We start from the raw sequence: 25,896 nt of genomic DNA on the forward strand, positions 1-25,896 counted from the left end.
CATGATCTTCCAGCTCTCAAAAAAGACAAATTAGATTCAGAAACTGTATGAAACTGAGAATCTTTAGTTGTACTAAACACATGCTTTAAACAGAAATACAATGAAAAAAATAAAGAAATAGCTGTGCTTCTGCTCATCCTGTGCTTTTATAATAGTTAACCAACTTGTGTTAGCTTTTTGTTAAAATAAGTTCTGTTACAGAAAATTACAATAGATTTTCAGAAAATTCTCAAACAGAAAAGCAGCAGAGTGAGGAGCACCAATAGGTTACATAGGTTACAAAGGCTTTTAACACTACAGCAGGTTGTCCAACTAGCACAACCTGCATTAAGAATGGTTGCCCTGCCAGTAGGTTATCTGAAGGAAGTCTAGAAGATTCAGTTCACTTCTCAGCTAGGAAGCCTGCATCAGCAGAAAAAAAAAAACCAGCCACAATTAGCAGTCAAGCCTTCTTTACACTTTGATTAAAAGACAGTTTTAAAAAATTTCAGAAGAAAAACCTTAAAACCTTAATCCACATGGGGCAAGCTTCTTTTTAATATGTATTAACTGTCAAAATGAACTGCAGGCTGGGCTTCTTTGCAGCAGTCCTCTTGACAGGCTGAAGTAACATCTTCAATTACTACACCGTTCAAAATGGGTTAGCTAATACAATTAAAAACAAACATGACAACAGATGTCATTCATGTTTGCAGCTTCAGCAGTGAAACCCAGCTGAACCTGGAGACTTTCATTCCTACATGCAGTTCTTCCCATTCAGAACCTAAGGTCCATTTGATAAGGGATATGGAAAAAGATGTCTTCTTCCATTGTCCAAAATTAAATTCCTTCATGGAAAACCAGAAACAAGGATTGATCAGCCCCAATGAACTTTTTTAATTTTCTGAAACACCATTACTTCTAGTCCCTATTTCTCTACACATACAATTTTCTTTTTTAAGAACATTTCCACAATGATAATGTTTCATAAGCACTTTTACAAAGTATAAACTCAGTGTTAAATTACATGGCAGAATAAGGACCTCCCAAATAATACATCATTTCATCTGCAATCATTAGTTCCATAGAAGATCTGTCCACTCAACCACAAGCATTTTAGTACCATGAAATTCTACCAAACAATGCTTTTGCATTATGGATAGTCTCTGTTCATAAAAATATTCTGAATTATGCTTGAGTATCAGACCTTTTACAAAATTTATTTTTAAATAAGTTTTATTTAGCTAACATTTCAAATAAGCAAACCCCCCTAAGAAATTCTGTAACCAATTCAATCCAATGCACAAAGTGGATGTTGGAAACAGGCTGCTAACATAGAAGGTGGCATCAAACAACTCATTTGTTTTCTAAAGTAAGGATTCCAAGACAGAATAAACGAGTAGTCACTCTAAGAGAAACAGGTATTTTGAATCTCCTTTGTAAAGTGAACTTCACAACTAAAGCAGTGTGGGAAAGTTTATAGTAAGACTGCAAGCGTCATTCCTAGCTAGTGAATAAACAAACCTGAGAGGAAAAGCTTGAGGGTTGGAGTGGGGGAATTAAAAGTTATAGCCCCACTAGAAGCTAAAATACACTCATTACATAGACACAAATTTGTCCCTTACACAGCATCAGATTTAGCAACTATGCAAAACAAAGTCCCAATGAAAGATTTAAATTGTAATCCAGAAAAAATAGTTATTTATAAATCCTTAAATTCTTTAGTTTTTAGAAACTATCACTGCATGTCTAGTTATTTAAACTGTTTAAGATCTACTATTTAAACAAATATTAAAAACAAACTAACAATAAAACAGCATGCAAATAACGTATACACAAACCAATACAAATGGATTTGAACCTTAGAAATGTAAAGTGATTCTTGGTACAATGAAAGTTAGTCTCCAGATGGTTTCTGTTTTTAACACATTTGATTCCATTAGAAAAGGTATTAAATATTATCTCATAGCTCACAGCTGACACCACCAATATTTATATAACCCATCATGAATACTGATTTTTGAAAACAGTGAGGCAGATTATTCTTGCGTTGAAAGAATTTCACATCAGCAAACTAGATTCTGATTTCTAACTCAAAACAGTTTTCATAAAGCATTCACACAGTGTTCCATTTGAACTCACTGCAATGAGCAATAGGTATTCTAGCTTTTCGTTAGTCTGCTCTATTAAACGAAGACTTTGTGCTCTGCTGGCATGGAAAATGCTAAACACAATTGAACTGATCTGGTTCCAATGCACATGCCAAGAAAGAGTTTAGCGAGTTGAGTAGTTGTACAGGGCAAGACCATAAACTCTCCAAAATGAAGAGAACCACTCTTTTTTAAAGAGCACAAACTCACAGGTGATTGGAACATGACTGCTTAATTCACAAACTGCCCTACATAAGAGACGCTGGACCAGGTAACAGTATATCTACATGCATGTTCATACATACTGTAAACATAATAGGAAGGATATTGAATCTATAATCCTATACTTACAAAGATATACAGGCACCTAAAGATAGAGACAGGCATTTACTTAGATGTAGAGAAGCAAGTAAGTAGGGTCTGATGCCCAATTAAAGTCAAGGATTACTAAAAGTCAGTGGAGAGTTAGAAGCCTGCTTTTTAATCCCTTTCAAAAAATCCCAGTAGATGACTACTTCCAAACACAGGTGTTGAAATACCTTTGAGGAAAAGAGGGTTTATTCCATTATTATAATGACAGTATTAATTCATGAATAAAAACATAGTTAAAAACTTGAAGAAAATCCAATTTATTCAGAGAATTGTCACTGTAGTGTACTATATTTTGAGTACCATTTTTTTGTTTTGTTATAAAATTTTGTGCCTTAACATAATTAGATACTCGAGAGGGGATAAGAAACGGTCAGTTAACCCTTTGAAACTATTAATTCTCACACAGTGATTACCCTTCTTTGTATGATCCACATTTTCATTTTGTACATATATTAACTGATGATCAGGCCTCTTTTACATTAATACTAATAGCACTTACGTGATGTTTTTGAAGCAAGAAGAGTGGTTTTTGAACCAGTTAAAAACTGAAATGCCAGAACATTTGCCTGATCATCCTCAGACGGATCAACAAAGTCTGAAAGAGAAAGTTAAATACAGTTTTCTATAATTTGACACTGGTATTCAACAAACCTCAAAGCCATAGCCAGGACCATATCAACCTTTGCACGAGCAATTTAGGAAAGGCAATCTGAGTGAGACCACTCCCCTTCTTAGGGCTCAGAAGTAAAGAACATCAGCAGTAGTTTGCTATACCCTCCCTTCATTCACAGGTGGAAGCCGAGCCACACACACTGTTGTTCTTCCCCAGCCTGGAAACAAAAGGTAGATTTCTCAGAGGTTCAGTCTGTACCATCTAAAAAGAATTGTGATTAGTGTACAGCCCAAAGACCTTGTACTGGATGCAACGTCACTTTTAATTCAGATATTCACACAAAAATTATGCAGAACTTATCATGAAAATGTTTAAGCGCGCTCTCTTTTCAGCTTTCAGCACAGAGCACAACAAACATCTAGCCTGCTAAAACTAGCTACTCTGCAAAGTCCATGCATGCCCACCTTTCTTTTCATTCCATGTAGTGGATCATACCAGGTTAAAAGGCTCAATTTTAGAGTACCATATTTTCAAAACTACTCCATTTCACCTCTCCTCCCAACCTTCCCCTAAAAATAAGGCAAAACAGGGAGTAGAAGAGATACAATTTTTATTGAGAACACCAAGAATCCAAAGTTCTTTCACAGATCACATCATAAACAGCATGCCTTCCCCCCCCCCTCCATGACTGAAAATGGGATGAACAGAAATCAGAAGACTTTAATACCTTCTTCTGGAACACATTAGGCCTATGATTTGTGTTATATTTTCAACAATGCATCCCTAGGTTAAAAATAAAATATAATGCTCTATTTTGAAAGCATTATTGCTTAGCCATAATGGAAGGCTATGCTTAAAACCCCAAAATGTAGACCTTTGAAAAAAAGTTTCTCTGGTTCAAGTAAGTACTACACAGCACACCCGTTTAAGAGAAAAGGTATATTTACCCTCAAGGGGAAGAAAATCATGCTACCAAAACACCCAACCATGCCTACTCCACTGCTCTCAGACAAATGTACTATATAAGCTTTTCAAAAAGAGATGCAGCTCCACCTTAAAAATATCATATTAAAGTTGTTGGCCCATACAGCTCTCAGAAAACTGTTCCAGAACCTTAGTCCTCTGAAGTTGAGAAACTTAATCACTGCCAGACTGAACTTATTCACAACCACTTTATATAAGCTCTGTTTATTCATTTCTTCTTGTGCTAATATGATCATCTAGATCCATGATACAGCCACAAAATATTTACTGAAGGCAACTGTATTCCCTTTTTTTGCCTGTGTTTTATTAAGCTGAATGAGTCACTTTCTTTTAATTCTCCTCTTCAAATCCCTAGATAACATTCATAGCCTTTTTCTACACTTTTGAGTTTGAATTAATTTTTATTTAATATCAGCAACCAGCACTCAGTGTGCCAGTGCATAGTAACATGATATTAGTCTCCTGCGTGGAAACATTTTGTCTAATGCACCCTCAGTTCTTATTTGTTTGCTTATGATTGGACTATATTGTGCCACAGAGTATTCCTGTGGTAACTTCCACCTCCTCTCTCTCTTCCAAATTATGAGCACATTATTAAAGCAGAAATTATTTTCATAATGTTACACTTCATAGTACTCAATTTTATTCTTCTTTTTTTGGTTCTAAATGGCATCTAATTCCTCCTTCATACTATTTTAATATTCTCCTGAATATAAGACGTAGCTCAGGTTTGCGCATCAGAAAATATCACTAAGTACATGTCTTCTTTTTGCTCCAAAAGGCTAATGACATCATTAAATAAGATCAGCTCCAGACCAATATATCAAAAACTCCACAAATCTTCCTCCAAAGCAACTGTACCCCTTACATACAACATTTACCAATTTTGCATTGCCCTGCTTATCTTTTTTTAAATGAATACCCATTTTCCTCATTACAACACCACTGATGCAATTTTATATAAAATTATTTTCTGGATACATAAAAATTAGATCTATATCATGCCCACTGTGTAAAGAAAACTGCAGTTTTACCAGAGACAGATATACTAGCCCAGGTGGATTATTATCGAAATATTATGCCACCATTTCTTTCAAAATATACTTTTTAAACATTCTAACATTAGTTTTGTTAATTACCTCATTACTTCACATGGACAAACAATTCCTGTTGGAGTTCCTAACACATATCCTATTATAGACATATTTTAAAACCTACCTGAAAAAATGGTGAGAAAACTGATGGGAGGTTTATTGGTATCAATAGTTAGCTTGTGATTTGCTGCTTTTGAAGGTTGAGCTGGAAAGCAAATTAACCGCAAAGGCAGCCTGAAGTTACACTGTGCAACTTTCAGTATTCCTAAAATGAAAGAACACAGATTTGTCTTTTATATCCATATTCTGAATATAAGACACTTCATACTGCTGTCCTCAAAGAGGTATAACAAGATATTTTTAATGTGATTAAGGAATACGTTAAAACAAAAACTATGTAAAATTCTCAATTTTTGTTAAATTTTCCACCTGAAATACCTTTTCATTTGAATACTTTTAATTACCTTTTCAAGTAAACATTTTCAACTGAATGGGAAAGCAAGAGTTATTAGACAAATCCACTGCATACCTGTATTTATATCAATTAACATGCAATGAAGATTAACATTTTATTTAATGCTCTAGACAAACAATTCTACCTTAACATAGACAACTGATGCTTCGAACACAAAACTGAAGCATGTACATTTTCCTCAGGAATAATATCACAAACTAAATCCTGTTTAAGAACACATTTACTCTTTTTTTTTATACTCTTAAATAACATCTATGCAACCTTCATATCATCTGTCAGAGGTTTGTGGCTTAAAAAAAAAATTATCTAATAAGAGATTATTACCCAAAGGTATGTTAAAGTCTATCTTTCAACTCATTGCATCATAATAAAACAGAACTGTAGAACAAACTGGCTACTCCCTTTGGTATTGGCATCTAATATCATATGCAATTTTATCAGAATGGTGCAAGAGAAAAGAGGAAGTTTTAACAATAACACCTAGAAAACATGTTCATTAGAATGTGTCAAAAATTTGCTCAAATATAAACATTGTTTAAAATTGCTGGCATGTCAGAAATTGCCCAGTATGTTCTATGTGAAAGGTAAAAGTGCTAGTTGCTATGAAATACGGAGTTCTTGCTCTTTTGGACAGCCAGATTATGGGTTTTTTGAGGAGGATTTTTTGATGAAGCAGATAACAGGGAAACCTTGTTTTGTTTGGGTACAGACCACTATAGGCACCAATACTCATCTTATTGAGACTAGTATTAATGTCATAGCAACAATCACTCATTCTCTCTCAAATAACCCATGAAACTCAAACATTAACCCCAACGCTCACCTCAGCAGAATTTAACAAAGTACATTTTTAGAGAGAATAAAGTAAGTTACTGTCAAGGATTATATGGAGACAGAAAAGTCATGAAAGTGATAGCTACACAGAGGTTATCAGTCATGTAAGCTTAGCAGGTCAGCATAAAAATAGAGCTCAACCATTTAATAGTCATCCAAGCAACCCTTTTTGCTGACAATTTTGTTTGTTTGCTGCTTTGCCGATCTCTTGCAATGAAAAATTATTTCTAAGGCTCATCTCAGGGGAAAAATGTTACTAGAAGGCTCAGATTCATCCCTCTCATTGTCAGTTCATTAGGTCTTTTGGCTGGCTGATAATGCCTCCAAGTAACTATTCTGCAAGAGCTTCTAAAAACCAAAATCAGTGTAAAACGAGCAGAAAGCTTAAGATGGGTCCTCAAAACTAGGATATCACTGCGTTCCAAGGAAAATTCCTGAAAAAAATACTTGACAATAAACCCATGACATTTCAGAATGATTCACTCAACTGTATCTTCATCATCTAATGGGAAAATTAAAATCTTTTCTTGATAACAACATAACACAAACATCTTACTATTGAACTTAGATATGGAGACTTATCAACAGGAAAAAATTAGTCACAAAACTAGCCAAAAAGATTTTGAAATATTTTCATACTTAAAACAAGATGTTTTTCTTTTGTTTCAAACCAGCTTTTCCTAGATAGTCTGCCTCATCATAAACATAATTTTTCAATATTTCAGACAAAGGTCAAGTCAAAACTAAATCAAATAGTACCTGGCTTTGGGAGGGGACTGGCAAGATTTCTAGTTGATGAGTCCAAAACAACTATATATAAGAAAACCAAACCAAAAAGCTCCAAGAAAATTTATCACTACAGTGAAAACCTCTTGCTGGGAAATGCTTTCAGAATATTTAAGAATTTTAAGTGACAGTAAAGAAACACAAAGCAGTAGCAAACTGTGGGAGCCAGAACTTCCTCAATCCTTTGGTGTCATGTCTAGTAATACATCTCATTTCATCTAGAGTTGTGATACATTGCATGAGATACAATTTTAGCACTGTAATAAAGAAAAAACGTGAAAAAAAATTCAGATTCTCTTCTAATCTGAAACACAACAGAAATTTTGTAACATTATCTCATAAGTTACTGCTATTTAAAGGCATACTATACACTTACCTGATAAAAATAATAAAAGTTACATGCACTTTAGTTACAATTTAACTTCCAAATTACTCATGCATTCATATTAATTATATTTGAAACATAACATTGATGTACATGATAAAAAACATTAAAGCTCAGATCTCTAATTTAGGATGTTAAATATTCAGAGAATTTATGCTTTTGCTCATATCGATGACCCTGAATTTAACTAGTCCAGTGCACCTCACAGTAACCCAAATAAATTTTGTCGCAGATAATTCTACAAAGTTTATTGTGCTCCACAATATTCCCTTCAGCATCAGGTTTTCATCTTGACTAGAAATTTCTTAAAACAAAATCTAAATCTTCATTTTTCGAATGTTACCCTTTCAAATCATATGCAGTTTTTAATATAGTTTATTTATATATTTACTCTATTTTTTAATAATTTTTAAAATTACTTTGTATAGCAAAAATCTGCCACATGGTGATAGCTATCCTTGCCAAGAGTAGTATTTTATTGAGATAGTTCAAGCATTTATTTCCTGTACGGCACCTCAAGGTCCCCTGAAATATCCAGAAAACAGAAAAGGAAGGGAACCATTAACACAGTTATCTACTTTCTTACTTGACTTAGTACGCTCGTAAGAGCATAAGTATTGAAAAACAAGACTCAAATATACATACATCTATATGTATAATTTCTGTTTAGGAAAACTGCAAAAATGAAAACACCCTTTCAGTTGATACCTAAATCTAGGACAAGCAACTTCTTTCCCTCCCCAAAACATGAGGGAATTTGTATTTAATATATATTTCTAAAGTTAGTAAAATATCTCCTACAAGGACTGTATCCTTTCAATACATGTACGCAACTACATTGCAAAACTACCCTTCTCTCTTTTTAGTCTACCTATACATAAGCTAACTTTCCAGTCCTGTTTTGTCTTTTAATTGTACCTTCTGCAAGTATTGTATCTACCACAATCACAGCTAAGTTTTGGACTGATGGTATTCTCAGTTAGAAAGCAGCCTTTTAGCCTTGAATAAGATGTTTCCCATACGAATTGGAATGAAGAGATGTTAAGTGACATCATTCTCGGAGCTACTCAGTCCAAACAGCATATGATTAGCTACCAGTCCTTAATAGCTGTTTCAGTTGCACCAAAAAAGCTATAATTTAGCTGCCTAAATTCTTGAGGAAACTTGAAAAAAAATAGCTAAAAATATGGTAAAGAAAGAACACACAATTGTGTTTTCCATTTCCAATCTCAATGCACAAGGCACTTAATACTTTGCAGAAGTCCTATGTTATATATAAGAAAGTACAATATACTTCACCAATAAATGTCTTTACTACTTTCTATTTTCCCCATGGGTAATTGTCATCTTATGTCGAAGCCTCATTTACTTTCAATTTTCTCAAATATTCACACTTCCATAGCATCAAAGCAAGGATAATAAGAACTTACAGAAATAATAGGTAAAATAACAGCTCCCTTCCAAATCTGCTTTATTTAGCATATGCTGTCACTCATGAAACCACTCAAACTTTGCATTTTTTCCATTCACTCACCTTCAGGATTGAGCTCTACCGTATAACCAGCAATGGGACAAAAGAAAAAAAAAAGAATACATAAGATGCTACTCAAACAAGAAAACAAGGAAATGTAGTAACAGGTTTTAAAAAACTTAAGCTACATTCGTTAAGTAGAAAATACATATGGACATAATACTAGCCAAAAAACAAACATGAGACCACATTCATCAATAGTGCAATCCCATCCAACTGAGTGACTCATTAACCTTCAGCTGAATGAATCCCACAGAGATACAATGAAGACTGATTTGGCCACAAATATGGATATCTTAAAAAACAAAACAGGAAAAAGTCTCTATTCACATAAAATGAAGTCACAAAGGCACTTAATTTTTGTTTACTAGTATATTACACTTAAGGATTTGATTGCCTTGTACAAGTAACACTAGTATTTGTATGTAATTGAATAGAATTATCCCAACTTAGTAATTTAAATGAATATGCAAAAATTTAGCAAGATCTTAATTATGCTCCTTTACTTAGAAGTCTTCCAAATTCTACCATTAAAGGCAAGTTTTTAAAATTTCTTCTACAGTTCCCTAATTCTGTTAGATGTCATGTCTTCTGGGGATTTTTTTTTTAATTGCATATAAACAATCAAAAATACTTAAGACACAAGATTTCTTTACTTCCCTAACCAAAAGGCTTGCAAAATCCAACCTAATATCTAAAATATAAGTGTAAGTTTAATTAATATCACCTGAAAGAAATAATACATTCCTTTGCCAGTGAGAAATACCCTTTAAGTTTGATAGTCTGGTCTTGCAAAGCAAAATCACAGAAGCAAGACCAGCAAAACAAAAAGCAAGCTTTCAAAATCAGAGGATTCAAGATACTCAAAAGTATACTACCTATACAGTCATACCACAAAACCTGTCTAAAGCCACATCACTAACTGGGACACTTATGAAGGTACAGCATCTCATTCACAAGGAATAAGTGGTCAGCGTCACAATACAGAGGGACTGAAGTTGTACAAACTGTTTGTGCAGGCTCTCAAGAAAAAGGGAGGAGCATCCTTTTCTCTCCCACCCTCTGCATATATCTGCAAGCCTTGTCTAAAGAGGATAAGATCAAGTTCTTTAAAAACAGTTTCAGTTTTGTCTAGAAATAAACATTTCAATCATCACACAGCCTAGACTATCATCATAAACACAATGTTTCAAGTGAGAAGTGATGTGAAGTAAATGCATAAATAAAAGTGTCTACATAGCATAAGGTACTGAAGACCACCACCCTCCACAGAAGTCCTAACTCCACGTGCATTTCTTTGATGCCAGTCTACTCCATGTCACCTTTCCCTTTGTGCTGGCACAGCTCTGTGTTTGCAAGGTGAACCAAATCAGCAAATCTGGCTGAGAAATAACTGTTGATTGTGTGAGCACAACAGGGAAGGAGGTGCAGGAGCAAATCCAAGCAGTGAGAAGTGAAAAACAGACAGCTTAAACTGGTTTATGCTGCATCTAACTTAACATGGAAGTCCTGCCTAAATATAGTTTCTCAGGAGCCTGACACATTCACAAGGCTGTGTACAGAAAACTAAGCTAATCAGTCTTCAGTTATGGATAGCAGGGTAAATTTACATATTCTATCACTAGGGTCATTAGGGCATTATAAAACAGAATGACTTAGTTTCTATTCCTTTGGGTTAGTTTATTTGTTTAGAATGAATATGTTCAACAGTTAAAAGGAAAGTGAGGAATAATCACTCCCAATGCTTAATCAAATTTTCTCCTCTGTGAGGAGGCAGTTATTGTCACATTTGTTGGCAGCCCAGAAGGCTGAACAGTCATGAAGATGTAATTAACTTCTCACTCCAAGAGGCAGTCCCTTAAAGAGCAGAACAGAAGCAAATTGATAGGACAGGGTGGGAAAACTTGTACAGCTTCCCAAGCCATAAGTATATGATTTTACCTCTATAAGACCAATTACGTAACTTAATGATGCCACATAAAATATTAACTAAAACTGAAGACTAGACTCTGATACATTTCTGATCTATTTCTTTAATTACTACTGCCTTCAATATATTTCAAAAGAACATTTGTAAGAAATACATAAAGAAAAAGACCCCAAAAAAGGCAAATCAATTTGAAATCTCCAGTGGCTTACCTGTTGGTGTGTTATATGAAACCACACAATTTCCTTCTAGCTCTGATGGAGAACAATTCCCCTTCAAAAAGACAGACAGGACCACGGTTTCAGATGAATCTGGTTCTAAAAACAATACAAAATTAAATCAAGTAATAGGAACATCCAAATGAAAAAGCAACACATTTTCTAGCACTTTGGGAAATATTCTACTAAATTATGATAGTTGTTCCCATCAGTTCACCTTTATCAAATCACTGGACATGTTTTTTTTTAAATCCGTAATTTGTAAAAGGCAAACTAGTCTCTCCAAATTATAACTATCTTGAAGCATAACCAATAAAACAATTCAGCACACTGAAGACAGAGAATATCAAAACAAATGCAGTTTTATATTGTGATTTTAATATTTTACAAAGCCATCAGCCCTTTGCTCCTGTCACATGTTGAGATAACATAGAACTGTCCTTTCAGATGAGAGCAGCAGTCAGTAAATCCCTGTTTCAATAGGGACCATTACTGCACACTTCAGAGGAAAAATGAAGTGTCATTTTTGACAGTCCCAACTGAGGCAGCAGGACACACTTCTCTGGTCTTCAGCTTCACTTAGTCTTCAAGGCAATCCCACCTGCAGCCTTATCAACAGAGTTGGAAAAAGGCTAGAATCACCAACCAGTTGATGCTAAGTTGGGAACATATGTTAGACTGTCCACAGGTAAAGAAGATTTCTGTCCCTGCTTTTAGTGCCATTTCTACACAGACAGAATTGCCAGCAAAACAAAATGCCCCAGCAAAAGTACCACAGAATAACTGATTTTTTTTTTTTCCCCTCCATCATGAAGCTGCCACCCTGCATCTCCTCACCTGCCATGCATCATACCGTAATAAAGGAAGCAACTCCATTCCTTTCTACTTTGTCTTCCTCCACCAAACAGTATCTAGAAACTGCGGAGTGCAGGCAAGGCAAATTTGTAATTGCTTTAACTGCAGTATATCTGCAATAAAGCACTCGATGGAGGCTGGACTATACCTTTCAAACATCCTCATAAGAAGTAATATGATACAATACCTGTAATGGTACTATAATAATTTACCTAAATCATCAAAGATGAACTGGTCACAGGTCACTGCTAATGGAGCTTGTACACATACTGCCAGGTTTGGTTTCTGCGCAGTCACTCTGCTCTGTATTGTTATCTAAATCAAGCGACATACAGAAGCATTTAAAGGAAGCAACAAATTAATCTCTGTATGGCAGAAAACAAACATAACCAGCAAAAGATATGAAAAACCTGCAAAGAGCAATTCAGCAACAATGTTTAAGAACTTCAAATTTCAACTTCAAAACCAGTATTTGCCTTTTACTATTATTTACTTACAGCCAATAATGGAACACAATAACTTGAAAGGCTACAAAAAACTGAGGGATTTCTCATGTTCTTTGTAATTTTAACCCAAGACAAACTAATGCTAAAGTGTTAATTAAAATGTTAATATTTTGCAAGTGTCATGTGTGTTTGTTCTAATGTAAATAAACATAATATGTTGCCTCTTTTAGGTGACTAAAGTAAAAAAAAAAAGAATAAAAACAAAGCTAACAAAAGAAAATCTTTTCTTTAACTGCAAAGAGCAATTCATAGTCTTCTGAATAACTTCAGAGTCAAGTTCTACTTGATTTTTTTACTCCAAACAAATTTTAAAATTCAATATACAGGATACCCAACACAACTACAACTCTAGATTATGAGAGCTGACCTAACCATAAACCTGGAGTGGCTCTGGTTGCTTCTATGGTAGGCAGTTATTTCTCTGCAAAACCAATGGATATCAAAAGAATGTCCTTACATCAGATCTAAAGTGAAAGTATAGTGGTGACTGAGATCTGAATGTGGCCTGCATATGCACAGACCATATCTGCTGTCTATTATCACCTGTTTTGTATTGCTGGTCTACCAAGGAGCTCACTACAGCCAGGTTAAATCAGTTTAGGAAAATATTATTAGTTATAAAATGACTCAAGTGTTAGGAAGTTTGACTACTTTAACACAATTAACATCAACATTTATTTTGGTTTAACAATACATTTGGGCTGCAAACAGGCCCTCAGATAATCCATCACTATTAACGCTAGCAAGGAAGGATCACATCTACCTCTGTACATACATCAGGTAAACTTCGCCCCATTTTCTGAAGCCGGAATCTCAATAAGATGAACAATGAAGATGGAATCAATAGCCTTACAGATGTTATGCCAATTAAATGAGCTAAAAATATGCAGACATGAGAATGCACACTTCAGAATTTGTAATCAAGAGAGTGACATTTAAAGTTACTGGCAAACGCTACTTCAGTGCATTTCTCAATCATGTTTGGCTTTCTGCTGCATATAGGAGCCTGAAGTGAAGAATCCTCTTATCCAGAAATTTTTGGCAAAAGTATCTGATTTTATTAAAACTTTTCTGACAGGTCTGTCATTGGTGCTAAATTAAATTTAAAAATTAAGTTTTTAATATAAAAATAAGTGTCAAATTCTGGAAGTTTTTTGAGAGCACAATGCATTGCCTGCAGATTTTTTGGGTACAACAACCACCGTTACAATGGCCAACTAATACTCATTAGTAACATGATTCAAAGTCTAATGCCATTCATCTGAACTTCTTTGAACATCTGTGACAGCAAAACTGTCACAGACTTTATCAGGATTGGGATTTTATCCTGTATCATTTCAGCATTTAAAAATGCAGAGCAAGATGTTGGACCAAGTACAACTAAACCACACTAGGGTAAGGGAATCTGGTTCAATAAACAGTCCAGTTACCCTCTGAACTTTTCACTCAAGACAGAGGGAGAACTTGCAAGCTTCTCAAAAATAAGGCTCCACTGATACTCCTAGAGGATCCTGCCAAATTCAGAAATAAAAATCATGATGCTTTTCAGGCAATAGTGAGGAGAAACTACACTTCCACACACATGTAGATCTGAGATCTGTGTGCACACGCACACACACACTCACACTTTCTTTAGAATCAGTTACAGGCAGCAACTCTCATGGAGGACTGCAATGATGTCAATTTTCAAATTAGATTTTCCCAGCATTTTTTTTTTCACTAGCAAAAGCTGTGAAAGTCTTTTTACAAAAGAAAGTCTATTTTTGTTTATTGACAACTAAAAAGGCTGCTGAAGGTAACAAACCACATTTTGAGTAACCAAACATTTATTCCCTTTGAAAAGTGTTGGAAAAATTATTCTTATAACTTCAAAACCAACTTCATTCCATCCTAATAATGTTTTTCCGTCTGCTTCTTGATAAGCCTATCAAAAATAAAACTCCAATCACTTTCTGACTTCAGCAGAAGGCTTGCTAGAATGACACCTTGTCATACTAAGGAGAAAAAGAATTAAGTACATATTGCATTTCAAATTCTACTGATTTTCATTATTTCAGTGAAATACACAGAAAGTGACAGGTTTGTTAAAATTTGCCACCACTATTTGAATGCTACTGTTTGAGTTAGGCACAGTACCTTTACTGTGACTGATGGTACTGCCTCTGCTTTTAGCTCACTGTCAATGGCTTGCTGTGAAGAAGAAGATGAAAACAGAATAAATTCAATGTTACACATGAATGAGTGAACACAATGAATGCAATATTACTTTCCCACCATCAACTTGGTAAGCAGGGAATTAACGGTAAAGGACTTATCATTCCTATGACAGATTAAAATACACAAAATACATTTCTGAGTTCCTTCTGAAAATGTAAAGCCTCTGTTTGAAATTGCCTGCAAAAAGGATAGCAAAAGGTCATGAATGTTGTGTATATAAGAAACTAATACACTGATGTATATATGAATATTTGAAACTGTTTTGTTTGGCACACTATTTTCCATTGTATATTTATTTAAATTCTGAAAATACCTTCTGTTATTCAGTAGGGAAAAGTGATTTCCAATCTGCCAATATATTATATACACACCATAGTATGTACTATAAAATCATCACACACTATCTTATAATCATAAATATATTTTGAACTTCAAAAGAAAATTATAGCAGGCATCTTGCTACTCCTGCTAATTTCTATTTCAATAGGCAATTCCATCTAATTCAGAATTCTTATTGACCTTGCAGTCTATTTTAATATCTTATTTTATGCTTATATTTCATTTTGCAACAGCTCAGTCCCTACAGTTTAGGAAAATGTTCCTGTTTGTTTAAACTATTTTATTTCAAAGAAACACTTCACTTCTGCTATAATACCAAATTACTGACTTGAACTTACACCTTCTCATGATAAAAGAGTAAATTAAGAACAATCTGATGTCCTCTACCCACCCTCCTTTTCACCACAATGTGCCAATATAAGGTCCACATCTGCAAAGTTCCTAAGAAGTTAGGAAGTTGGTAGGCTCTCTGGGTTGTAGAAATAGGACTTTCATTTGTACATTGTGTATCTTCTTCAGTTAAAAAAACATAGCTACTTTCATACTGGCTTGTCATGCCCACTGTCTCTTGTGACCAGTGGTTGACCCTGAAGCAATAGCAGGGGGGCAAAGAGATTGATCCTTACCATATTCAGCTTTCAGAAATCAGCTGGACTTCCTGGATCAGAGGCTATACACAGGAGGTGGTGTTAAATAACCAGAATAGTCCTTCACTTGTTTACCTAATCCATTTCAATACATCTATATCCTCTTTGCTTTTACCACACACATTGCAATTTCAATCTTTTCACAAGTGCAGAAGTAGTATCTGCAAGCCTGTAGTTTCCAAAATCACTGCAGAAGCCCTAAAATTGTCTCCATATTTGCTGTACTGATCCTTCCCCATGAAGTATCTTATCAGGTTTTTCCTTTCTAGATGGCTACTGAAGGAACCCCCAGGAAAGTCTACCACACAGGAAACTAAGATATATGGACAGCCTTGGGAAAGATTCAAGGCTGTGGCTCGATTGATATATTGAGTTACTTATATATGAAACAGACCATTTGCATCTGGAAGGTTAAGCGAGTAAGCACAGCAGCATTAGAGCATTCTGTGGACCTAATAGTTCTAAGTGCTGTGAGCAGATTATTGCAGCTAGCCAAGACCATGTCACACTGTCCTTTTTTCCACAGACAAGTGCTAGGACACTAGCACACATTATAAAGAAGTCCCTTTATCAAGGAATAATAATAGTAGAGGTAGCAGTAGTAATAATAACAGAGTTTAAATAAATATATCAAATATATATTTTAAAAAGTATTAAAAAGCAGCTCCTTGCAGTAAGTAGCCCTGCAAATCAGTTTTGCAGAAATTAGTGGCCAGAAATTACTAATTACAGATGTTCTAGTGCAATGAGTACGTTCTGAACTGTTATAGTGAAAAGTTTTAAGAGACAATATAAGCTCTCCTGAATCTTAATTTGAATTAATTCTTACAAACCACGTATGTATACAAGATTAATAAACTAACTAGGCTGCAAAACCAGAGAATATTGAATGATGCCTTGCCAGAGAAAGATTATTTCTTACAATGCATCTTTGAGTGGTTCATGTATTCTATCTTTAAAAAATCCACAGGGTGACACTTCTACTGTTTCACCCCATATTATTAACTGCTCACCATTACAAATTCTCACCACTACAAAGTTATTTCAGATCCTAAGTTCTCGTTCACTTATGTTTGCTTAGCCAAGAAGGTCCCCAGACACAAGATACTAAATAATTTTAATAATTCTAGTTAAAATCATTAACAAAAGTGCATTTCAATTGATAGAAAACTGAGGGCTATGCAGAAGCTCAGTCCCACAAATACAAATCACTACCCATGATCAACCATTATTCACTCATATATGAAACCAATGTTTGCAGAATAGTTTCCTTTTTATACAAGTACATACAGATTCTGCATCCAAATTGGGTGAAACTTCTGCTGTGACAATTAGATCTCTGTGTTTTTCAGATTTGGGGAGAATATCTGAAAGAAAAAGAAAAAGTAAATCAGCTCTCCTTTAACAAACACCCAGCTACATTTCTAAAAATAATACAATTTCAACAGCATCAAGTTTCAGACTTACATCATTACACCTACTAGTGTAAAGGAAAAAATAACAATACATATGATTTTTTACAAAGAAACTTCCCAATTTTATAAGACTTCTACAGACAACCTAAACCTGGATCTCATTCTGGATTTCTGATTTATGTATGAAAAAGGATTTAGATGCATTCTATACAAGATTTTACACCTACTATCCATGATCTTCAGGGACTGTAAGGAATTCTTAAACTGTTGTCCTCACATGCATATACCAACACACCTATAATAAACAACTATCTCCAAAATACACACCACACATCTCACGGCACTTTCATCTAAATAATCTGATAATGAATACATTAGACACAGAAAGATTCTGTGCCTAATAGTGTAAAATTAAAATAGATTTTAGAAATTCCTCTGCATAAAAAGGTATATGAAAGTTTTATGTACAGAACATTATATGGGGCTTGGTTACAATATATTACCTGATGATTTCCAGGACTGTCAACATACAAGACAAAGAATGCTACGAACTCATTTATATCCATGATATAAAACCTTACGCAGATACACATAGGTAAAAAAAGTTGTAAGGATTAAAAGCTAGGCACTTAAATACCATAAGGAATTACATAATCTTCTCTTAAGAGTCCAGAAGTCCAGCTCTAAGGTATTTGGCGTTTTTCTGAAAAGCACTTCTATTTTTTAATACTAAATGTATTGGAAAAAGAAAAACCCAAACAGGAAATGTATAGTTCCTAAAGTAACAAACAGTAAAGACTTAATGTAAAGGGGAAATTAACATCTTAATTGAATCATTGAGAGCATGAGCACATTCAGAAAGCTGCAAGAATTTTATTACACATAGGGTCCTGAAAACAACCCAGAACTAGTAGACAGCACATTATGTCCTTCTAACAAGAGGGTCAAGGGTTCTGATGAAGACAGAAAATAAGTTTTCCTTTTCTTCTGCTCAGAGAAAAATACCTCCCTTTACTACAAGGAAAAAAAGCAAAACCAAAACATGTTCCTCCAATACCACCTACCAAAGAAGCCTAGGCCTGTTTCATACTGCCACAATTGCAAACAACTGGTTCTGCCAATTACACATAGCTCAGGACAATCCATTCCACTTGTACAGATAAGAAAATATCTTCCTTTTCAATCCCTTCTTAATCATTTCTCTTCAGGTTGCTTCTTCAAGCAAACTATGATGCAACTTCTGTCATACAGTCATTTTTCTATTAGAAATAGGACAGAGATTGCAACCAAAGTTTACATATAAGTATCAGCTTTTTGTTACTATTAAACTGAGCCAAAACACCTATGTTTAATTACTTAAGTCATCCAGACTGATGCAAGTAACATTAGATTTAAGTTAATATAACAGTTAAGATGCTAAAATATTTCATCAGTTTATAATGTAAATCCTTATTCTTCAAAATGTATAAAACAGCTTAAGTTCAACAGTTTAATGGTCAGCACTGGACAGAAATACAAGACATTTATGGAAATAACTACTCTCAGTTTTTTTTATATGATGACCTAATTCTAAATACCTTCCATGTTTGGAAGTCAAAATGAAACAAAGAAGAATTATTTCCATATAAGGGTAGATATTTTCAAAACAACACAAGCTCTTACTGCACAAACATGAATCCAAAAGACAGAAAAGTCAATGGCTCATTTTAAAGATCATGCTTAGGAGTAACTTAATGGTGACCAATGTTCAAAAGTGTTTTGTATTCAACCAGACATGATTAGCAGTTATTTTAAGACTTAGCTAAAGATCTAAGAAAAAAACCAAAATGAAACAAAGCCAAAACATCCAAAACTGAAAGGCATTCTTCATGAGTAAAATGTTTTGTTGTAAAAAAGTTTTTCTCACAAGTTTTACATCCAGTTAAAGCCAAACACAACATCATTAGAGCATCTCTCCACAACAAAAAGAGCATTCATAAAAACTCATCTGAAAACACCACTGTAACATCTTATATCAGGTTAGAAAGACTGAGGAAGAAAAAAAAAATTAAGAGGAAGAGATAACGGGGAAAAGATCAACAGTATTCACAGTAAACTTGTCAATCACACCATGAGAGTTATTAGAAAAGTTATAAAGGACAGCTATGTTTTCTTTCTCTCTCTCTACATCTTCCACACAACATGTTAAAACTAGCAAACAGATGTTGATTCACTTCAAATGGATTTACTCCTTCCATCATGTTTTTTCTTTCCTTTGGTTATGATAGCCAGACAAAACTGTCAAATACTTATAAAGAAGTGCTGTGGTAAAAATCAATAGAATTTACCCACATCTATATGCTTAAATAAACAATTACTGGATTTGTAAAATTAAAAAAATTATATTAGTCTATCACCATAATGGACAAAGTTATACAGAATTACAAAAAAGAAATCTTTGCGTTGTAGAATCAAGCTCACGACTGCAGATAAATCATTTCTTATTTTCTAGGAATTTCAACTGTGAGCTTTTTTGCTCTTTTTCACACAGAAAGCCATGACTATTTCTTTAGCGCATTTTAAGAACATGCTAACTATCATCAGGAAAAGATTTTATTTGGTTCTTTCTATTTGTCTAAGATTTTTCCATAGTTTCCTGTAAAATCACATGCTTCCAATTCGCTGTGCAAGTCACATACACTGTTTAAAATCTCAGTTATGAAAACATAAACTTTGAAGGATCTCTGTAGAAATTACGTGCCCTTACTTGAACAAAATAAATGCAAGTTATTAGCAATGTATGTAAATTCCAGTTTATCATGATCAGTTATTTGGGTTTTGATATCTCTCACTATGTTCTTCAAATACAATCATTTTTGAAAGAAGTTAAAGCAACAGAAAAGTTGCTGTAACAAAAGTCATTCTTTGTTAATTGCATGACTTAAGAAGCCATTTGTAATAATAAAACAGAACTTGGCAATACTTTTGCTCTCTCTGAAGCCTAAGTATATCAGACTGTTGCTATGAAATTCCTTAAGTTTTCTTTCCTTTGGGTAGTACACGCACTTGTCAGCTTTTTCTCTGAACCCTTGCACTAGTAAGAATTATCGGCAAACTGACATAAATATCTTGAAAGTTCCAACAGGCATTATGAAAATACAAAGAAAAGACTCTGTATCCAAGGGCCTTACAGTCTAGGATTTTGTTTGTACATTTTTTTATTAAAACCTAAACTTTATTAAATATTACATTTCCTACCAAAATGTAACTATGGTTAAAGTATGAAAATAAAATATTTTAAAGTGCTAAAAGGCAAGTCAGGTGGTTAAAAGTATGTACAACTATAGAAAACGAAGAGGTATACCTTGTGTTTTTGTGGCCTCCTTGATGATTTTCTGAAGCTCTTTCATTTCAGCATCGAATTCTTCATAGTTAATTTCCCTAGAATCAACCCTAGGAGCCTGGAAGAGTGAAGGATCAGTTCCAAGGTAGGAACACTGAAGATGCCCATTGTCACTCAGAGTGACTATAACACCCTTCAAGTCTCTGTATTAAAAAAATAAAGCTCATTAAGAAATGAGGAAGAATCATAGACACAGTAACATTGAATTTATGCTGCTTCTACTGTTCCATCTACAAATATAACAGAACTTCCTGTTTTCAATGAGATTCTTTGACCAAAAGAAAACAACAGTATTTATTCTTCAATTCAGATGTGTTTATTAATATTACTCCCACTTATTGCAATCACACCTAAGAACCAATCTGTGCTAGACAGATGACTAAAACATCACCCAAGTATCTCAGAATCTGTATAATCAAGACAGGTAAAGGAAAGGATCAGAACAAACAAGCTGAGTATACAGTACAGCTGTAATCTTTTTTAGTCACAAATTGTTACTTAAGTTTTTTGAAGTATGGATATTCAGGTTGGTATGCAGGAAGAGGAATTAGCTAAACGGAACACCAAGTAAGGGAAGGAATCCATTAGAAAAAATCGCAAACAGATGGAACGTGTTCACAGTGACAACAGCAGTAGGACTTCGATGGCATCAGTAGCACCCCTAACCCATTCTTTGGCTGCTACTGCAGCTACTGTGCTGGCTTCAAACCCTGGCTGGCTTTTCCCTGCAGTATCTTTCTGCAAGGAAGCCACATGGATCCAGAAGATTCCCCTTACACTGCTCTGGATCAATACAAATGAGTGTTTTATTAGCTACACTATAGTCTCTTTTCTCCCAAGGGAACAGTACTTCATGGAACTTATTCCTACAAAAATCTCACTCATTTTGCTTATCTGATCATGTACCACGCAAATGCAAGATTTTGGAAAGTATTTAACAAATTATGAGACAACAGGGAGTACTGCTAACATTTTGCTTAACTTGAAGGGTTATTCCTAAACAGAAGAGGAACTGAACAGTAAAGAAAGACTAGTAGAGAAGTTAAGAGCAAAAGTTAGGAGAACGATAACTTTCATTTTATTTTTTAAAATGCTTACTCGTAATTAAATTAAAAGCTTGTATTTATTTTCATAATCATGAGGTAACACATTCATGCCAATAATTTGCTCTTATTCCATACTTAGAATATCTTATAGCAGACACTGCCTTTTTGTCAAATACAACTGTCATATAAAGCAAAGACAGATCAAATTTAATTCTTAGATATAAAACTTATTTTTGAAAAGAAAGCCTAATGCACTATCCCACTAATTAAACTGATGTCAAACATTTCATTTATGTAAGTGTTCAAGCTACAATTCATAAAGAATTAACAAAAATTCTTTTAATTTGCATACGCTGATACCTTTCAAGTGCTTCCTCATCAATTTAAAGAGTATAATGCAATCCTCATTAAAAACCAGGTAGCTATATAAAAAACCAAAATACTCTCTGGTTTCCTATGTTGACTTGTAGCATGGCTCCAATACACACAGATAGGAAACCTCATTCCAAAAATTTCCAGGGTAATAAGTAATTATGAAGGCAAACTGGTGTCATGGATTAATTTTGATAACTGATGATCCAATTGGACAGTCCAAAATGCCTTTTTACACTAAAGCCACAATCCCAGTATTGGTTTCACAACTGCTATCAAATATTCTGGAAAAATTATGCTGTAGCTGAGATCATCTGAACTCTGTACAGTTACATTATAACTGAACACAGAAATGATGACCCCACTGGACACTACACAAATAAGTAGTTGTTGCAGATACATTTGAGCTTTCTCTTTCTACAGAAGGTAAGTTTTACTCAGTGAATGAATAAATCTCTTGGTTGAACTATGAATGTATGGAAAGTGGTTGGGGTTGGTCTTGGATAACAGGTATCCCCAGTTAGTTCCCTGCAGGTGGAACATGCAAATCTTAAGTGCCTTCTGGAAAAGAACACACATAACAGGACTCAAAACACACTGTACCCCTGATCTATTATACAAGCTCAGGTTAAACAGAAACAGTCTTCTCTTTTGGGAATACTGTTCCTATTGCCACAGAAAAGCTTCTGGATACCACCGCGATTTTTAACGTATATTAACATTCACTACAAAAACTAAGCAAACTGTAATAGGAAGCTGTCTTTGTGAGCACAATAAGGCTGGAGATGCCAAGTCTCCCCAACAAATACTTTAAGAAAATAAAGTAGAAAACTTAGTACTGATTTTCAACTTACATATACAGTACCTATGTTAGCAGCCTTCCTGTTAATGTGATGGCCTATTTGTGACCTGTAAACTTGGGGTCTGCATCTGTTATTTCTGACAAATTGTAAACTCTCACTCCAAAGTGAGAGGAAGTGGAACTAAGCATGAGTCCCGGTTTCTCTGGCTGCTTGAATATTTGTTGCCAACTACAGCTGGTTTCCTTGGTCAGGACTAGGTCTGTTGTTGGAATTACATGCAGAACTGCTCATCCTAGTTTTCTTATGTCCAAAAAGCTCTGTACAACACACATCTGTGCTACATTTACAGAATTCTGGATGGCACATGGAACAAATACATTGGGCTAACCCTGAGATCTGTATACAAATAACACAAGGAGACAGGATATTGTGAATACTTGGACCATAACACAGTCTTGGTAAGGTAAGCAAGTAACACCTAATGTATAGGACTTTGCTTAATGCCTGCCAAGTGCTTGCAAAGAACTTTGCCATACTGGCCATGGGCACAAAGTCTTTAAAAAAGCATATTGTTGAAGCAGATGCTACCATGCTACCAAATACACTGCTCCACACTTTGCTATTTAGTTACAGCAAATAATGAAGTTGCTAAAAAAAAAAGGGACAACAAGAGAAACTGCATCATGAGCTTGTTCCACAACTGGAGAAAGAAAACTGACACCTGAAAACAAGACAATTTCTAAAATTCTCCAGCAATGGCTTTGGGCCATCTTAAAATTTCTTTCCTAAGGCTATGAATCTGTTAAGCTAAGAAGGAGAGATCCATGAGGACTTCTGAATGTAAATCGAAAGGGCATGAAGAAATACAGCTATACTGTTAGCAATAAATCTTTGATGATATACTACTAAAGTATAATACATTCAAAAGTGGTTTGTAAATACAGTCCTTCCTATGTAGCTTTAAGCTGGCAGTCATCTGCAGGTAATCAGTCTCTCAAACGAAATCAACTCAAATCAATGAGGTGATTTTCCTATATAAATTACACTTTTCTTAACTTCTGAGTTTATGTCAGCATTACAGAATGCACATTCAAAAACTCCATCTTAAAATAAACTCATTTCAACCAGCTTTCTTGTTAGTCATGACATCCTTTAAGTCTGCACTAGCTCAGACACAAAAGCATTGGTTTAAGAAAGCAACATTACAAATGACACTTTTCCTTTGCTTCAGTTACTGTTCTGCTGGGTCCTAAGAAGATTGTTCAACATGAAACATATATAAACATAAAAAAGCCGTTTTCAGTAATCTTTCCTTGTCAAAGTTGTCCATTTAATTTGTACATCAATAGAAACAATAAGAAAATTATGGGTAACCAGTTACAACATATGATTTATAATACATTAATTTCTCTGTTGGAATGTTTGTCAGCCGGTCAAGATTGCTTTATTTTCTCAAGCTTTTATAACAGTGGTTAAAGACAGCAGGGGGAAGGGGAGCATATTTAACAGTTTTATAGTAGTTTCCCCACAGCTACTGCTCTCATACAATATCCCTGCAAATACCATTACTTCATTTGGCACATTTTGCACACAATCTGGAATTTCAATTAGTTATTAAATTTCTTTTATTGTAAACTTTTTTTTTTACTATATATCACACAATAGTCAAAGTAATAGCAAATCTAAGGGGACACTTTAACAGTGAGGAACTCAAAGTATGAAACAAATTATTCTGGTATCTAAAATAACTTTAGAGTACAAAGCAACTCCTACACACATATGGTAATAATTTGAAAAACTATCTTTTATTGGATTCTGGGTAATAATAATGGCATATGCTTTTTGTAGGTCTTCTCTTACTAAACAAATTGCTCACAACATAATTCTTGAAGAAATTAAAATGCTTTGCATGTTTCCAGTTATATAATACCAAACTGATCACTCAAACAATTGACTTAGAAGTTGAATCTGTAATTCTGAGTTCTACTTGAATGACACAAGCTAAGCCTTGGACAACTCTTAGGACAAGGTCTGGTTATTGACACTGTTTACAGCTTTAATTATTTATAATTATAATAGCACATAAAACTACCTCAATTTCCAAAGTACTCTTAATTGATATTACTCATATCAATGATTTTAGAAAACAAGATGTTCTCAATACTACTTTTAGTCCCTTATTGATAATGTATTATTTATAAACTACTAAATTAGGAAACTAATTCCTGAATTGTGCTCAAGCATTTTGAATCCAATTCTCTCCTCATTTTATCATCCTCTGAAGTATTTATATGCAAGAGCATAACTACAATAGCACTTTTTAGTTTAGTGCTTTTGAAAACCCAACTTGTTCTAAGTATCACTACCATTCCAATGTCGTTTTAGCTGTAACTGTGTGAAGTATTTGATAAAAGGCTGAAGGAAGATCAGACTAGGAGTAATAAACCATAAGAATTTTCTAACATGAACTAATGGGAGTAAAAGTCAAAAGCCCATCTTACCCTTATTACACACACCAAAATCAGACCTTCAGCTGAATATTTAAAGTATATCTGGTGTGACTCAGTACCAGCTACCACCAATTTTTAACTGGTTTTGGGTATCTGTGGAGCACCCTCAGGCTCCTTTGAAAACCCCTTCCTCATTAAAAAAAAAAAAAAAAAAAAAATCTTTGTTCAACTTTACATCAAAAGTAATACTTGTATGTGCAAGACTTCCCTGTCCTGCTATTAAACATGAAAACATAATCTGTTTGCTCTCAGAAACTAAAATTATTTTAAGGCTATTTATATTATGTATTTAACATGCTTTGCACACTCTGCAGAGGGAATCCAAACATATAATGTAAATATAGTGTTCAATTATACTTGTTTAACAAGTTGTAATAATATTGAATATCATTAAGTGGCAAATAATTTGTGCTGTTGCTTTACAGAAAAGCATTCTTCATCTTTCCCGTTTGCGTG

The 25,896-nt window shown here is 34.3% G+C and overlaps 1 protein-coding gene across 9 annotated transcripts in view; it reads right to left on the bottom strand.

The window, feature by feature from the left end:
* The window catches only part of BBS9 (Bardet-Biedl syndrome 9), a 326,477-nt gene that overhangs the window by 233,216 nt on the left and 67,365 nt on the right, over nt 1-25,896 (bottom strand). For 8 of the 9 annotated variants that reach the window (XM_075493494.1, XM_075493495.1, XM_075493493.1 and 5 more), the window contains 8 exons: nt 20,671-20,852; nt 17,203-17,279; nt 14,846-14,899; nt 12,416-12,518; nt 11,343-11,447; nt 9,207-9,221; nt 5,317-5,457; nt 3,001-3,096 (listed from right to left, as the gene is read on the bottom strand). In XM_075493494.1, coding sequence (XP_075349609.1) covers nt 3,001-3,096; nt 5,317-5,457; nt 9,207-9,221; nt 11,343-11,447; nt 12,416-12,518; nt 14,846-14,899; nt 17,203-17,279; nt 20,671-20,852 — 773 coding nt within the window. The remainder of the gene's footprint in view (nt 1-3,000; nt 3,097-5,316; nt 5,458-9,206; nt 9,222-11,342; nt 11,448-12,415; nt 12,519-14,845; nt 14,900-17,202; nt 17,280-20,670; nt 20,853-25,896) is intronic. The other variant, XM_075493497.1, reaches the window with a different exon arrangement.

Source organism: Mycteria americana, chromosome 2, assembly GCF_035582795.1.
Source record: "Mycteria americana isolate JAX WOST 10 ecotype Jacksonville Zoo and Gardens chromosome 2, USCA_MyAme_1.0, whole genome shotgun sequence".
Classification (NCBI taxonomy): Eukaryota; Metazoa; Chordata; class Aves; order Ciconiiformes; family Ciconiidae; genus Mycteria; species Mycteria americana.